The 18136-nt window shown below is 36.3% G+C and overlaps 1 protein-coding gene across 1 annotated transcript in view; it reads left to right on the forward strand.

The window, feature by feature from the left end:
- Positions 1 to 9924, forward strand: part of pea15 (proliferation and apoptosis adaptor protein 15) — a 66787-nt gene extending 56863 nt beyond the window's left edge. The window contains exon 4 of the mRNA XM_080905545.1: positions 1458 to 9924. Within this exon, the coding sequence (XP_080761671.1) occupies positions 1458 to 1522 (65 nt within the window). The 3' untranslated portion in view covers positions 1523 to 9924. The remainder of the gene's footprint in view (positions 1 to 1457) is intronic.
- Positions 9925 to 18136: the final 8212 nt, after the last annotated feature.

The following is an 18136-nucleotide window of genomic DNA, read 5'->3' on the forward strand; positions in this document are numbered from 1 at the left end:
TAAACAGACTGCAATTTCCAATAGACTGCAATAACCTGTCAGCTTTTGAGAGGTTAAATTAATTCAGAGGCTTCATGTTGAACTGAAAATGTTCATTTCCATTCTCTACCTATTCATTTATTTAGTTTTTTGTTTAGTTTATTACAATATTTTTGTCTTGTAATAGAGTGAGGTTATAACAACATAAAAATGTGAGGACAATGGTCAAATAAGTCTTGTTGTTTCCTCGTCATCATCATCATTCTTTATCTTTCCATCGAAGTTTGTTCATCTTGTTTAATTACTAATAATCAAAGTGCTACAAAAATGTGACACTGACATAACTAATGATTTTATCAGGCAAAAGAAGAAGAAAAATGTAATCTTTTCAGATCGTTGCTGTAATGAAACTTTTAAATTACAATAAAAAGTTAAAAAATTAAATTAAAAACAAAAATTTAAAGCTTTCAGCTGCTGCCAATTGCCTTCAAATATGTCCTTTAATTCAATATTTTTCTCTTTTCTGGATGTTACTTAGTAAAAATAAAAGGCACCAAAAATGTCATGAATGTTCTTAGTCCTGCTGTTTGTATAGTGATGAACAAATTCATTAAACTGACACATAATGTAAGGACATAATGTTAAGACACTAACTGACATTAGCTGCCCTTAATTGGCAGTACTCATTTACTAAGTACAAAATTAGATTTTTAAAGATAGAACATAACTAACATTGTTATTTGGGAGTTTTCAATTTTAGCACTTTGCAAAAAAAAGTAAATCACATTAGAATCTTTTAGAAAAAAGCAACTTTTGTTTGCTAACTTTTAACAGCTGCTTGCTAACTTGTGTTATTACTAGAGAATAGAGACAGAAGAACAGGAATCAGAGAGAGGAGCAATCCCACAGGGAGACAGGTGTGAGGACATGGACAGCTTGTTTTTGCTGGTTTTTATGACGGTGCATGTCACAAACACAAGAAAACGCAAATACTTTAGAAATCTTTTTAAAAATTAGTTGAAAACTAAAAATTATACTGTTTTGCATTGGGCAAATAGCAAACTGAATTCACATTCGTATGCCCAAATTTGAGCTGGCACACTGGACTTCAAACATAACATTTAACAAGTTTCTGGTGGAAAATCTTTCTAGCGTTGTCGGCACATTTTTGATGAGAAATCAAAGTTTATTCTGATGCTGTGTATTGTGTTAACGCGAAGCAGCAGAAAACGTTCCTTATGCCTGAAACTGAGTCTAGTCTTAACAATAGCTATAAACAGCTATAAATCGAGCTGTGTGAGTCGGATATCTGTAGAAGCATTTACTTTACGTGAGAAAAGACTTAAATCATTTGTTTTTAATGTGCTGTCTTATACTTGTTGTCTTGCACCTTTTGAAAGACCAGGTTTCTTATGATTACCCTTTCTTTCTCTCAACTCTCTTTTTCCAACATTTCACCCCTCCGCTGTGAAATAAAGACATCATCCGCCAGCCATCTGAAGATGAGATCATCAAGTTGGCCCCACCCCCTAAAAAAGCATGAGGTCACGAAGTCCAGCCCTGATCTTGGCACCTTGATTTCTTCACTCCTGGCACTCCAGTTATCCAATCAACCGTCTTTGGCCAGCCCTTCCTTCTTCACCCCTTCGCACATCCAGCCACGTACCCCCACCCCCTTTCCCTGCATTACCACATACCAGAACCACGCAGGCCGCCACCAACACAAGCAACCAATCCGATCATAGTGACGCAGACTCTTCCCAAGCTGTGGAGAGACTGGAAGCTGCAGAAAAAAAGACATTACATGAAGAAATCTGGAGACGGACCAACAGAGTATGTGTGTGGAGAGAGAGAGAGAGAGAGAGAGAGCCAAAGTCTGCCCCCGATTAAGGCACTGAGTGGGTCAGTTCAGAATGAGTGTGATCTTTGATACTGTGTTTATTGCAACCATCTGTGTGTGCATGACAGTCAAGGTTGTCAAATTTAAAACAAAGACTACATCCTCCCAAGAGGAAGCAGAAATTACAACCCCCTGCCTCTAAACTAAACAATGGCTCATTTATTTTTTCCAAAATCTAATTTTAAAGAAGAAGAAACAGAAATACTAAAGGTGTATATGGATTATAGGTATAATGCAATATACTTAGACTAACAGAATTAACCACTAGTTAAATGTTTCTATTGTTTTTTTTGCCTTGAATGTGCAAATTAGCCAAAATGTCACAAACAATTGTGTAAAAACTACTGAACTACCATGTAAGAAATGTAAACAGTAATCTGCATTATCAGAAGTAATTTTAAAATCAAAACTGCAGCGATTAAAGCAATTAAATATTAAAAGTAATCATACATAACATATTCCTCTGGTTCATTTCTGTGACAGGGTTCATGTAATGTGCAGCTTAAGCTGCTTAAAAGAAGATTAGCATTAGCATAAAGACTGGGAATACTGGAGTGGACAGCCTGTCGATAGCCTAACAAATTAAATTTAAAATCCTTCGAAGAACTTTATGACAGAGTCAGACTGGATGTTTCAGTCTCTTTCAGATCTTTAAGATAAGTTAAGCTAATCAAACCCAGTGTTAGCTATACATGAATCCGGCAGCCGATTTGTTCCGCCAGCTAGCTAGGTCACTGCTACAAATGCCTCCATGTTATACAAATGAATCAGCAGCACCAGTTATTTAACATTTGGCATGTGCATACCAGGTTTTATTTTGTTCTATTTGCTGACTTTTTTAACCCATGCTCAAGAGAAGTCAACCTTAGAGAAGTCATAGTAGCAGTGGTTCTCAGGTACTACTGAAGGTACCTTATAGAGAGGGTGATCTTATTGCACATATTCTGTTTGTGGCATTACCTTTGTGGTTTTTATGTTGTTCTATAAAGCACAACAGTGAGGCCACGGAGTAAAAATCCCATTCATATTCTCCATAGTGGGTTTGAGTACGAGCCATAAAGATGGAACACACCAAAGGAGGCTTACCTTGAGGTACAAGTATGAAACGATGGTGTGTGCTCCTGTAGGAACAGGAAGTCTGTATTACATCAACTTTGTTTCAATAGAAACTGCTTTATTCAAGATGTCATGGAAAAGAGATACTTGTTGGTGTTTAAACCCATGAACATCAGGTTCCTTACTGAGTAACACAAAATTTAAGAAAGCACCAGGACAGTTATTGCAATCAGGAACAAAGTACTCTTCCAAGCTATGCTAACCGACAAAAAATGAATAAGAATACATTTGAGAAGACTAGAAGGTTTTTTTGAGTGAAATCTATGGAGAAAATGAATGAGAAATTCACTTCCAGAAATTGGGTATGTTGTTACTGTTGACCTCTATTTAGAGCAGCTAACATGTGTCATCTAATGTCATAATAAGGTGATTGAATTTATTCTGTGCAACCATGGCAACCCATAGACAATATCTTAGCCTAATAACATTAGGTAGATAAGCAGCACTGGTGCTGTTTCAAAGAAGCAAGGAATCAAGGTAGACGTTTGCATACTAATTACCGTCAAACTGGCTAATGAAAATCTTATTATTATAATTCTCAATTCACTTCTGGTTAGCATTTCGTAGGTACACTACACTGCAACCTGGATTTGTGAATGGCTTCAAAAATTTGGGAAGAAACCGTGAAAAACGAAACACCGTATTTCCACAGATGTGTAACTATTGCCTTTGAATATATCATAGTTTATTAAAAACAACAGTTATCAAGTTACCACATTGTTGCCATTTTAGAAACAAATCCAGAAAAAAGTACTTAATTGACTATTATTCAGCTAACGGTTTTATATTCATTCCCTTTCAGCCCCGTCCACACAGGAAACAACCATAGAAAGTCACATTCAGAGACTCAAAGTGGGAAAAAAAAGGAGGAAAAAGTGCTTGCTGCACAAAGTGGGCAGGTCTTAAGTTAAACTTGTCTCAGTTTAGCTCAAGCTCAAGATATCACTGTTTGACATGCTGACTGCTAGCGACCAATCATCAGTAAATCGCCTCCTGTGTGGATGGAGCTATACTGTTAAATAAATCATTATTTATCATTTTTCATGAAGTCTTAGTATTTTAGAGGAAGCTTTATGAAGTTGATTTACATAGGAAAAGCCAATATCTGCCTTTAGCTCACAGTCATAGCAAGAGTTATTTAGATATAAAATCTATAGCAGTCATTTCTATATTATTGAAGTTTTTTTCCATCACCTGTTAGCATGAAAATCTTTTGTATGAGCTGATTAGAGACGTTGATATACAAATAATATATTACAATATAATATAGCAGAAATAATATATTGAGAGCTCGACTCTAGCAGCAAATTTCCACTGTCTGTGCCGACTTTCACCCTAATTTTAAGTAATCAGTATCATGAGTTGAAAGTAAGATGAAAGACAAACTTTGGACTACTCTAGAAAACTGAAAAGTATATTTTAACAGAATATATAAGATATCATATATACTATGTAAAAAGATTCCCATGCGGTATTTATACATACAAGTAATTTTTTTTCGTTTCATTTGTTGCACAGGAAATAACTGACCCGCATGTGATTTCTCTCCGACTGGTAGACAAGTTAAGGCCTCTGGGAAAAATAAAGGTTCAAGTCAAGGTGCAGAATGGCAGAAAGCATCAGAAAGAAAGACAAAAAAACATGGCATGTGACAGTAACACATACATTTATTTAAGTGTACATAATTGTGACAAGGATCTCTAATGCACACAGCGGCTCATAACCTAACCTAAGCTGACTATGCCTCTCCTGCCATGCACCAAACACAATCGCTAGCAAGACTGTTGAAACTAAACTATAATAACTGCTCTTTTGAACACTGTGTATCTCTTATCCCCACGATGAAGCCTTAGCAGACTTTGTGTTTACCCCTAAAAATTTTCCAGAACTGTGAGAGTTTGTGTGCGAGGCGCACGCACGTCAAGTCGATCACCAAACGGCTCTCACTTTTTTTAGAGAGTGACGCTACTTTTATTCTGAAATTTGCTAAGGACTTCAGTGTTAGTGTGTACAGAATGTTTGTGGTCTGTTTCTGCACCTGTCTTTGTTGTCCTCACAGCTGTAGGATCCAAAAATGAGGCAACCATATATAAATCTTATCAGTGTATGACTAGTTATTTATTCCAGCCCCGCTACCGCCCCGCTTCCCTTCCACTCCGACCCCCAGTGCCAATGACCAAGACTTTTATTTCGATCACAGTTTTTGTGATCTGCTTCTGTTCTATTTCTCCTTTTCTTTTTGTATTGCTTGACGTTTATTGTAGTGTTTGACTGATTTGTATCCTATGCATTTATGTCTGTAGGAAAACTGCACTGTAACATAACCTCCCAACAAACCGCTTAATCTAAGGAACTGAGCTCTTTAATTGTGACTAGTCAGGGTGTTTGACAAAGATCCTGATATTCTTGTGTTGACATTGCATGATGTATGTACTGGATGGAGTGGCACTTTTAAGGAACTGTGCAGTGTTTGGAAAGAAAAGTGTTTGTTTTCCAATGTTCATTGTTTGAAACTGGGGAATTATACCTTGTTAGACCAACTATACTGTAAAGCTCTCATTCTGCTCTTTAGCAAGCCAAGTCTTAGTCAAAAGTCCTTTAATGAATGCAATCATATGCTGAGGTTAACCACCAACGCTGGACATTTATTTTTTATATATAAAGCATCCAGCTAATCAAGGCCAGATCAAGCTTTTTATAGTACTGGAATAATCCACCTTTAAATACTTTAACACTGTTATAGATACGCTACGTGTTAAATCGATCTGAGGTTTAGCTTTTATGCGTTCAGTCCCGTTCACCAGTTGGGTCCATAGTAAAGTATATCAATACTTATTGAACTGATTGACAGGAAATCTGGTGCACACACTCAAGTTCACCCGAGGATTGTGGCCCCATTCCAACATGAAACTTATGACACTGACATTATTGTGAACACGTTTTAATTTTTTTTTTTTTTTTTTTTTTTTGGTTGGGGGGGAGGTTATAATTATTCAACAGTGGATGGTCATGAACATTGTCTAAAACTTGTAATCAGTTTTCAATCATTGATTCTGCTTAGTTTTCACTCTGTGTGTGCAGTGCTGTGATATATCGGCCAACCAATATTGACAGATAATGGCTGTTTGTATGGTGGCCCTGAGCAGTCAAATGCACTGAAACTCAAGAAGACAACAGGAAACAGAAGAAAAAACTCTAAATCTAAGGAGCATGGGAAGAAAAGCATCTGGAAAAGCTCCTGGTGGAGAGTCTGGATTTAAATCTGGGGCTCTCCACCATTTGACCCTAGAACTGAAGAAGCTTCTCGAATGACCATACCATATTAGCACAGTAACTTATGATAGTGACTTCTACATTTTTGACTTTTTGACAACATCAGCCGGTTTCTGAGTTAACAAAAAACCCTCACTGGTTGTATTGCTTTAAACTCAAACCTTCACACAAGGAGAAAGTAAAGTAGACGTGTTTTTGGTAAACTTTTTCTTAAATGAATAGTATCACCAAATGGATTTTAGTTGAACAGTGTCAAAGTATTTCTGGGTGGATTTTCCCCTCAGAGTCCAGACTAGGCCGGACCCCAAGTGAAGCGGTGGCTGCCCTCCTGATTTAGCCTGTTGAACACAAAGTGGGACCACTGCATCTATCAGACCTGAACCATGAGCATTTTGTCAGGTAAGGGGAGGCAGTTGTACTCACTGCTATGACCTGTGGGTAATGGTCTTTCAGTGTTAAATTGAGTGAAATTATCGGCCATGAATGTTTAATCGCCACTTACCATTTCCTGTGAAGAGATCTTTTTTTTTTTTTTTTTGGCATGTGTTTCCACTGTTGTTCAAAAAAAGTCAGCAAACGAAGATTAGAAGATTTTTTTTTCTCTTTATTTATTTTTCAACTGCTTTTTCAACAGCAGTTTGTGGATTTAGATGTATGTGACTAAGTGGCTTTTGTTTTTTTCCTCACTCTCAGAATTTAAGTAAGCAATGGAAATAAAACTATGTGGTAGTTTGTTAGTAGTTTGAAATAAAAAAATCAAACTGTCTGATGATCTAGCTCCTGATTATAGCTTAATTTAAATGTTTTAATTGGGGTTATTCATAGTCAGCAACCGAAATGTTGCTGTGCTGCACCCTTTTGTTGTTTTTGTGCTTTGTTTTTTTCTTTTCCCTTAGCTTTTTCCTTTGTAGCCACCGGCACATAGTATTTTAACATATCAGTCACAAATGATGTCAGATTTGGATTTCCATGTACCAAGTGCATATCAACTTACTAAATGCTGCAAAAGTTTTAACCTACTAAAATACTTGTCTATTTATGGTAAATTCACAATTATATACATTAGTATGAGTGAGCTCAGAAAAGAGGTGGACATTGTGAAAGTTTTCAGCATGAAATGCTAACAGTCAATTAAAATTTATTCAAGAAACTTTTTCCCTTTAGGACTTATTTTTTTTGTCTCTCTCTCTTTTATTTTAATAGGTTGTAAATATGTATTTTGAATATATATCACTGTGTTGGGATTTAAATTGATTAATTTATTCAATGCCTATATATTGTTGTTGTTTTTACATATCCTGATTTTGTTTTACTAACTGGAAACAAACCAAGGGGATGAACACATTGTGCTTAGTTAAGGAGATCACGCATCAACGTTTTTTTTTTTCTAATTCGTGTTATTCTCTTCATTTATGTTTTGCTGTTACAGCTTTGGGTGAAGTTTTTATATATTAAAAAGTGATATTCATTTAATTGTATTTACTGATATGTAACATTATGTTTTACTGTGTTGTAATTGATCAGGTGTGTTGTGGTCACTGCTTGTAAAATAATTGGATTCAGAGAGTTTCCAAATCATGACAAAAGACAAAGGTCACAGTATCACATTCTGCCATTTTGTTCACGTGAGGTATGTTGTCACTTCGAAGTTGCAACACGAGCAGGACATATAAAAGGTGCGGACATATGTAAATGTAGGTGTATACAAATTTTACAAATGTAGACCCGAGTTTTGTGAGTTATCCTCTCATGAGGGAAGTAGAATGAAGCTAATTAGCCCAGCAACTTACCTAGATCTACTATTTGGTTTAACCAATCAAATTGTTCTTTGTGATATTATTTAATTCTACTCACAAAAAGCAAATAAACAAAAAAAACTTGGTGTGAAAAACAGCTGGAAACTGTCATCAGAACAAACAGCAGCTACTGTAGTTTTTTATGCAATTGGCTCGATCAGAATTCCTGTTTCTGCCATAGCCAATGAAAATTGACTACATTTAACAGCTCTGTGTAACAACCTGGTGACATATGATTGGCTGCAAGGGAATTTTAAGCAAAGATTTCTATAAATATAATGAGTCAAAAGATATATAACATCATGATGAGGTGATAATGTATGTTACATTCATATTTTATACAACGTAGTTTTTCATTTATATCAAATAATGGTCTGTTAACCTATTTAATGTTCACCATGTGAGGCTCCTGAGTTTTATTTCCTTTTTTATGTTTAAAGTCAAGTTTTAATGAAGGGTTAAAGGTGCTTTTGTGGGGTGATAGATGGAGAAGGTGCACAGTAGTTAGTGTAAGTAGTGAGGAGTAGCTTGGTGGTTTGTAGCTGTTTAAGATAAAATGCAGAAGTGTGAGCACATCTAAATATGTAGGTTCATATTTGATGAAGCATCTCGGGGGGAGGGTGTGCAACTCATGTCCACATCTAGTTCTATCAGATCACTCTGAATGTGGCACGTGTTGCACAAGAATGCTGTACAGAGGTGAGATGTCGTTAATGACAATGAGGCTGTTGTTACTGTAGGAATGCTGAATGTACGGTGAGTGATGTAATGAAGTTGTGCAGCAATGTTTTCTTTGTTGTTGTTTTCCATTGTACCTTTGAACTGTCACTAGAAGAATGAGTTGCATTAAGTTTGGCTTTCCTGAAAACTGTGCTTAAGTTTTGTTTTTTGTTTTTAACCTCGTGTGCTGCATTTCTCTAGAGCTGCACAACAAAAACATGTTTTTGCTTTTGTTGAGACAAATAAAGTTTACATTTCATGCATAAAAATGTTCCCATCTTAGGTAAAAGTGCCAACTTGATTCAGTTGCAAACTGCTGGAGTGAATGAACTTGAAATTGTGACGTGACTTTGAGCAATTTTCCATGATGTTCATCCTGAACAATCTTTATCTCTAGGCATGTGTGTTTTGTAGTAGCAGACAATGGAGGTTAAGCACTGAAGCATTTTAATTCTGATATTATTGTAATGGAGTCATTACCTGCTCCACTGTGGGTAAAGGTCTAACTTACAGCTAAGAAAGCTTCCTACGGTTTTAGTTTGGCTTTTGTAGGCTTCTAACAGTTCAAGCTGACATGAAAGGTTTTGGCATTTTTTATTTTTATTTTTTACAAATTCTATCAGTAGTGTCATACCTTTAACTTATTATTAACCTCCATAATAAATATTCATTTCTCCAGGTATCTAGTTTGGATCCATTACCACAGGAAGAAAATGTAAACATTTAAATTGATGTGTTTCTCAGTTAATTGTTGGGCTCTGTGAGTTGCCTGTGTGTTACTGCCTTTTGAGTCAGTCGGTCTGTCAGTGGGATGTTTTGTCTCATATTCTGCATTTATCTAATTTTTGTAAAGTGCATAGTTCTTACTTGATGTTACAAGTGGCAGGTGTGGCTGTTTCATAGTTGATCTAATTCATTACATTTGTCAAGAACTGTTGCTCTTTAATAGATACGATTAAGAGTTCTGCCTGTTATGTGAGACATTGAAGTGATCTAGTGTGACACTGACCTTAAGAGTGCAGTGAGGAGCATCATTACAACCATTAAATATTTCAGCTCACATAAGTAACCCTGTTGGATCCTATGGGCTCAATGCTGTTAGACACTTTTGCTAAGGATTTCCTCTCATGGGGCAAGGAGTACTTCAGGATTCATGATTTATTTTGCAATGACTGCAGCAAAACATCATGAGGTATTCAAACACATATAAAGGTGTGGCTTTTTGTCATGATTTAAATGAGACTGAACTGAAATTATGCCATTTTGTCATTGTGCTAAAATGAATATACTATTATATATTAAAATATATTTGCTAACCAACTCTGTGTTGCCCGGACGTCTCCTTCAAAGACAACTAAGAAGTTATAAAATCTGAAGATGGAGAGGTGAAAATGTCACTGGACTAGTACCAAATGCTTTATTTGTCTTCATGCTGAGTGCAAATAATCCTCAGCAACTTGTAATTTCTGTTACCACACTCCAATTTTAGGATGAATACATGTCCATCCTAGAGATTTTTAATGATAAAACCTGTAGACTTTTGACTGATTGACTGTTGAGACAGTCAGCAGCAGTGTTAGTGTTACGGCTGGGCACCCGGTGTGTTTGAAGAGCAGACCCAACCCCAGATGCAAAACTGAAGTGTAACGAAAAGCGAGCTGTTTATGCAGGATAATAGCAAAAAACAAAACAAAGGCAAAGACTAAATGATAACCTAAACTGGGAATAACTAGAACAAAACATGGAAACTATGACATGAACATGAACCTGAACATTATGAAACTATAACATGAGCACAACATGAGCATATCTAAACCTGAGACTCTAAGTGACATGAGAATCCATGGACATGAAGCGAGATAGACAGATAACCTGACACTGAACCAAGGAAGACAGAGAACTTGAATACACACAAGGATAATGAGAGAAGTGGAAACAACTGGGGAAACACAGCTGACACAAATGAACCACAGGAGAAATACAACTAAACACACTGAACATGGCAACACAAGACTTTCAAAAAAAAAACAGGAAACATGGTGAGACGTAGGCATAACAGCACAAATTTGACTATAGGATTTGGAACACACAGACATGAAATACACGACAGACTGGGGAAACAGAAAGAAATACAAGGAGAGGAACATGGCTACAGCTAAGGGCTGCAAGACACAGACATAACTAAAAGTTATACATAGAGGACAAGACAGAAATGACACATAAACCAGAGAGCATGAATGACAATGTTAACTAGACTAAACCCTAACTAATAATAACACTAGAACTGAACATTATCCACAATACATCATAAGAAATCAAAAATGCAAAATAACTCAATAGGCTGAGTCTCAGGCGCTGACAGGTAGGTTTCATTATGAGAATGAAGGAGAGCTTAAATACCTTACAGTAACTATGCTAATAGCACTTTCTTCTTTCACATGGTATTTGGCCTGTTGCCAGTGAGTTCATATAGGGGGTGAATGTCCAACCTTTCCAGTAAAACGATACTGCTGGATCAAAATAAGAAAAAACTGACCCAAAATATTGTATACAAGGAGGGATATTAGAAGGGGTTTATGACCCGCACATGTCACGTGATTAAAAAAACTGTTAAAATTTATGGCATGCCATACAGCTGTAATAATTAATTAATAACTAATTAAAAACTAATTAGAGTTTTGGATTATAATTCAAACGATAAGTATTTAAGAACTAAATGGATATAAATGTAAGATTATATTTGAGTTATGTAATATTTTGTTCAGAAATTGGATAAATCATTAATGTTTTTTAGAATTTATATGTGTGTGTGTGTTGTTAATATGTTATTTATAATTAAGTGAGAGTGTGATATACTTGTCGACTATACTTAATGGAAATCTCTATTTCATTTTACTTGTGTATGTTTAATATGAAAAAAATCACAATCAGAAAGAAGGTCTCACTTCTTCTTGTTCGACGTCGTCACCATTGTCATTGGCGTGAGTGAACATATTGCTGTCAGATTTCTTGATAACTTAGTTTTGAATTTCAAGGTGGATGATGTGGTGAGATTTAGATCCAGAGTTAGAGATGACAAATAAAAACGCTGATGAACTTTACACTAAAAATGAATAAATTCCTCGCATGCCCCTGTTTGTAAACTTCAAAATTACAAAAGTAAAGTTATTAAGTGCAATTTTTACAAGGAAGAAAACTTGCCGATGGAGACATCAGAGGAAGAAATGAAAAAGAAGGATTTGTGACTGAGCCACTCGAACAATAACCTAAATAACTGAAGTACTTGGCCATTTCTTGATATTACTCTCCTGCTTGGTCCAGTGGCTTCCAAAAAGGTAGCCTAAACCCATCTGCAGCAGTTATATTTAAATACATTTTGGAGACATTTTCAGCATTACGTTTTTTCTTGGAATAGTATTGTTTGGTTCTTCTGGTAACTAAGCAATCCTAAAAACATCCTCCAGTTTGCCTCCAGGACCTAAACAAAAACCTCTGTCAGTACCAGAAAACCCAGCAGGCAGGTTTACAGGTTAACAGTAAGAACTGAAAGTGAAGAAATGCAGTTATAGGTTTTGTTATGACAATGAAAGAAAGTCAAAGAAATTAAATAAAAGTAGAAAAAACATGTTTTAATAACATGGAAAAATGAAACTTTACTTCACTGAGTATTTTTTTTCTTTTTCTTTTTTTTTTTTTACAGTTACAGTGTTACAAATATTAACATTTCCATGGCCTCTTGTCAGTAACATTTCTCTTCAAATGAATTCACTTCAACCTTTTACGGGTTAATCACCAACCTTGTCAGTACACAAGATAACTGATAAAACCAGACAGACAGGCCTACAGAGACAGTCAGAATCAGTGTTGAAGAAATGCAGTGATAGGTTTCATTATGAGAGAGAACAAAAATATTAAATTCCTTACAACAAACATGTTAATAGAACTTTTTTTTCAATTTAGTCGTAGTTTCAAATGAATTTACTAGTTGACCTTCATTTTTTACACTGTACTTACTGTGTTACAAAGTTATGGGTAAAGAATGTAACTGGCCTGTTGCCAGTAAAATTTCTGTTCATATGAACTCACCCCACCCTTTACCAGAAATGTCCAACCTTTGCAGTAAAAAGAGATTGCTGCAAGAAAGTGAGAAAACAATAGCCTAAGTCAATGTAGACATTCTTCCTCATGAAGTTCGAGGGACATCAAGTATACAATATTATACTCTTAACATAGTCCCTAATTTTTCTTTATTAGCTTCATTCTTAATTTTCTTCCATCTAAATATCTTAAATATACCCCATTCCCATTTACCTTTTTATGTGACCATATATATTACCTAAAATGATTCCTTCTAATATTTTGATCATAGCATACTACTCACTTTGATTTTCACATTCTACGGGTCTTTTGGTGGGTGTATACATATACCCACAAACGTTTCCTGGGTGTGGCATGTGGCTGTATACTATATATAGCAGCTACCTGGTACCCAGGTTATGGAACATAGTTACCAGTCACAGATCAGCAGAACATTTGAGAGGAACTCAGCTACATTTGCAACAACTGAAAGACAAGGCAAGAAAAATCTGTATGAATTTTCATCTGCAACAATGTTAAACTTTTTATGAATGTGATGCTGTAAATGTATATCTTGACATAAAGAGTGCTGCAGATAGTACGGTCACTCTGTAGTTGCACATGGAATAATTCCAGGGTTTAGGAGATTCCTAAAGATTTTATAAATACAACAATGCATTGAGATATTGCCATATGATTAGCTGACAAGATGTTCATTTTAACAAGCAGTTGAACAGGTGTACCTGAAAATCCAGTCAGTGAGTGAATGTTTTGTGTATGAAGGTAAATTTAGGGGTTGATATTGTGGCTTCATATACAAGTGCTTCACATTTCATAGGGTCAATGTGCAACCCCAGCATACAAAACTCTTATTAATGTTGTGTCTGCTACTATCTAGACTACTCCTTTAGGATCAAATAACAGTTCAAACTAAATTACTTTCATTTTCTAAAACTTATTACAGCACAGGACAGCTAAAGCTAAAGATGGCAAACGGACCAGCCCTGTCCACTGCTAAAGGTGGGGAAGTATATGTACGGAGTGAATTCAGAGATTCCTGCACAATGTTGCATGTTCTCCATGCAAATCAGTTTGAAGAAATTTTTGATCCAGCACTCACTGGGAAGACAGAAGAGAATTTTTACAGAGGGGCCCCACCTCAGTGGTTAAACTTCTACATCAGTGAACAGGCAGAGTCCCTTGGGACTGCTTTTATCAAAAGAGATGGATATGAGAAACTCAGGGAACAAATTCAGAAAAAGAGAACATTTCCAGGGATATCAGCTGTAAAACTGACACACCAACCAGGATGTGGGGGAACTACAATGGCCATGCAGGTGATGTGGGATTTGAGAAAAACCTTCAGGTGTGCTGTTTTAACTGGCTCCACCTCAGACATGGCAAAAGTTGCAAAAGAGGTTGTCCAACTTTTCACAGCAGGCAGTCGAAACGACCAGAACACTGTGCTGTTGTTAGTGAATGAAAAGAAAATCCTGGAAGATCTTGAAATCAACATTATGATGACAGTTGCTGAGCAGAAGATAGTTACTCGTATGCCTGTAGTCATTTTCCTCAGCTGTGTGAGAAACAATGCACCTCAACAGAGTGACCACGTTGTCCTAAAGAACACACTCTCAGACAATGAGAAGGACAAGTTTGATAAGAAAAAGGAAGAGCTTCAAAAGAGGTACAAAGATAAATGTGAACAATTTCATGGCTTTAACATAATGCAAAGTAATTTCTCTCAGGACTACGTCAGGGAGGCATGTGCTGCATTAGAAAACAGCAAAAAAACAAATCAGTCACTGAAGCTTGCTGCCTTCCTGTGCCTGCTGAATGCCTACGTACCAGGTTCATATCTCCTGGAGTCTCAGTGCCTGGACTTCCTCAGACATGAAGACTACGATGACCTTTCACTGGAGGATCAAATGCAGCCTTTCAGTCATCTCATCATCACATTCCAAGAAGATGGAAGAGCTGAGAAAAAAGTCCACATGGCTCACACTATGATAGCACAATATTGTACTGAACTGTTGGCAAAGGCAGGTGTGACCAGAAGTGACACAACAAGAAACTTCGTGAACAGTTTTTGCAGAGATCCGATTCCTCTGTGGTTGCTTGGTTTTGTCAAAGAGATGTTAACCAAAAGAGAAATGAAACAAGAAGTGGACCAAGTCAACAGCACAGACATCAAACAGAAAAAGTTTTCTAGACTGATTCTAGACATTGAAATGATGGAGGGGAAAGAGCAGTGTGCAACAGTTTTAGAAGTGGCCTCAAATGCATTTGGTCAAAATCCATTTTTTCCACAAGCTCTTGCTCGTTTTTATTATATAGAACTAAAAGACTACAATCGGGCAGAAATGTGGGCACAGAGAGCAATAGAAAGAGATCCTCAAAATTCATTTGTTGCTGACACACTTGGCCAAGTCCATAAAAACCACCTAATGAACAATGAGGTTTCTGAACCAAGAGACATTTTGAGACTGGCCAAAAAAGCCATTAAAGCTTTTGAAGATGAAGAAAAACTTGCTGAAGATGAAGATGGACCAGACATGAAAAAACATGGCAATATAAAAGTTTCACCTTTTTATAACTTCAGAGGGCAGTTTGGTTACCTGCAGGTCTGCAAAACTCTGCATAAGAAACTTGTCAGTCAAAATGAAACCTGGGAAAAAGTTCTCACCAAAAAAGTATCGATGGGCTCTGTCCTCGAATTACTTGGAGACAACAAACTCCAAAGATTCAATGATCTCATATTAAGCCTGCAAGATGACATTGAGAGAAAATGCATGTTTTTGGAAAAATTTCAGACTTACTCAAAGCCTAAAATGGAGAAAGATGATCCTGAATATATATCTGAAGACACCTCAGAGTGCTACCAGAAGTATGTTGACAACACAACTGCAAAACAACTCATCCAGATGTTTCAGGAGGGAAACCTAGATGACCAGTCTGTGGAAGTGCTGTCATTTCTTGTCAAACAATACACTCAATCAGAGCTCGAAGACATATCTACAAAGTGTAGAGAAATGTGTCCAAGTGCAGATTCAGAAGCAGCTCTTGTCAACAACATCCTCACACTATTTATAGGGAAAATGCCATCGAGCAAGAAAGACCCACCTGAGCTGCACATGTTCTCCCTCCTCTGGTACTGGGCTGGAAATCAAGGCCAATGTGATTATGACCTCAGTGAGTTAACTCAGCAAATGTACAAGTCTTATGAAAATACATATAAGAAGTACTTTCGAAACAGATACCTCCTTCCTGTGTTTTTCATTGGGAAAGGTGAAGGTGTGAAGAGAATTGTTCACAGAAATGTTACTGAGAAACATCTGAAAGTGATTGAAGCAGATTGGAGCGATAACTGGAAGAAAGAAGAAATCTTCAGAAATCCTGCTGTTCTAGAGCTCCTTCTCAGACTTGATGGAGAAGTAAGAAACTACAAAGTGTATACAAGAGTTGGTGGCAAAGAGATTGAGATCGATGCCAATGTGAGAAACAAAATTTGGAAACCACGCTCAGTTACCTTTTACCTTGGATTCACCATCAGAGGTCCTGTGGCCTTTGACATTCAGCGCAAAACTGCAGACACAGGTAAGAAAGCATAACAGTTGAAACTACAGTGAACTGTAGCTGCTTGTTATTAGTTTATAGTTCTATAGTGATCGTGTTTGTATTATGGTCTTGAAGACATCATTTTTCAGGTTGAAAAATTATTTTCGAAACACATTTTGTAAAACTACCAGTTTAACCAACATCATGTATTTATTTGCAAAACAACCAGCAAGTCCAGGAAATTACTCTTCTTATGAATATTGGTACATATAAAATAAAAGTCCTGTCCCCTCGCCATTAGTGTTTTGTTGCTCTTAATAGCAATAATATATGTTTGGAAGGAAACATATACCAAACAGACAACTTTTTATATATCAGCAGAAAGACACCTTGGACATTAATGTAACAGCAAGTTCTAAATATTAACATGCAAATATGTTTACTAACACATTATATCTACTAAGATTTAGTAGATATAATCACTCTAACTCATCAGTTTAGGTTAAAAAAAAACCCAACCTTAACTGCTGATCATCTTTCCTTACCAGACTCCCATTCTCACATCGCTTAGATTACAGAATTTGCTAATAGAGACATCAGAGGAAGACATGTGAGAAAAGGTTTAGTGACTGAGCCATTAAACAAACAGAATAACCTAAATAACTGAAGTAGTTGGCCATTTCTAGATATACTCTCCTGCTTTGTCCAGTGGCTTCCAAAAAGGTAGCCTAAAGACTTCTACAGCAGTATATAGTTATATTTAAATACATTTAAGAGACATTTTCAGTATTAAACTTTTACTTGTATTGATTGGTTCTTTAACTAAGCAATCCTAAAAATTCCCCTCAGTGTTCTTCTAGAGCCTCCATAAAAACCTCTGTCAGTACCAGAAAACCCAGCAGGTAGGTTTACAGGTTAACAGTAAGAACTTAAAGTGAAGAAATGCAGTTTTAGGTTTTTTATGAGAATAAAAGAAAACTCAAAGTGAAATAAATTAAATAAACAGTGAAAAAATTTTAATAACATGGAAAAATAAAACTTCAGTACGCAGAGTATTTTCTTTTTACAGCTTAACAAATGGCCATGGCCACTTGTCAGTAACATTTCTCTTCAAATGAACTCACCTCAACCTTTTACCAGAATTCTCCAACCTTGTCAGTACACAAGATTTATTGTCACCGATTAAACCAGACAGACAGGCCTACAGAGACAATCGGGTTCAATAGTGAAGAAATCCAGTGGTAGGTTTCATTATGAGAAACAACGGAAACAGTGACCATCTTAATAGAACTTTCTTTCATGTTAATAAATTAATTTAGTAGTTTATCTACATTTTTTACACTGTAGTTACAGTGTTACTAAGTTATGGATTAATAATTTCCATGGACTGTTGGTTGCTCAGCAACTTTTAAAGTCCACTACAAGTGTTACCAATGTCAAGATGAATACATCACTTGTCTGTCCTGCAGATTTTTAATGATAAAACCAGACAGACAGGCCTGTAAAGTCAGTCAGAATCAATAGTGGTAGGTTTCATTCTGACAGTGAAAGAAAACTTTAAATACCTTACAGTAACTATGTTAATGGCACTGTTTTCTTTAACATAAAGAAAATTATTTTAGTATTTGGCCTGTTGCCAGTAACATTTCTATTCAAATGACCTCACCCCACCCTTTACCAGAAATGTAAAACCTTTCCAGTAAAACGATACTGCTGG

The sequence above is a fragment of the Rhamphochromis sp. 'chilingali' genome, assembly GCF_963969265.1.
Source record: "Rhamphochromis sp. 'chilingali' genome assembly, chromosome: 1".
NCBI classification, from domain to species: Eukaryota; Metazoa; Chordata; class Actinopteri; order Cichliformes; family Cichlidae; genus Rhamphochromis; species Rhamphochromis sp. 'chilingali'.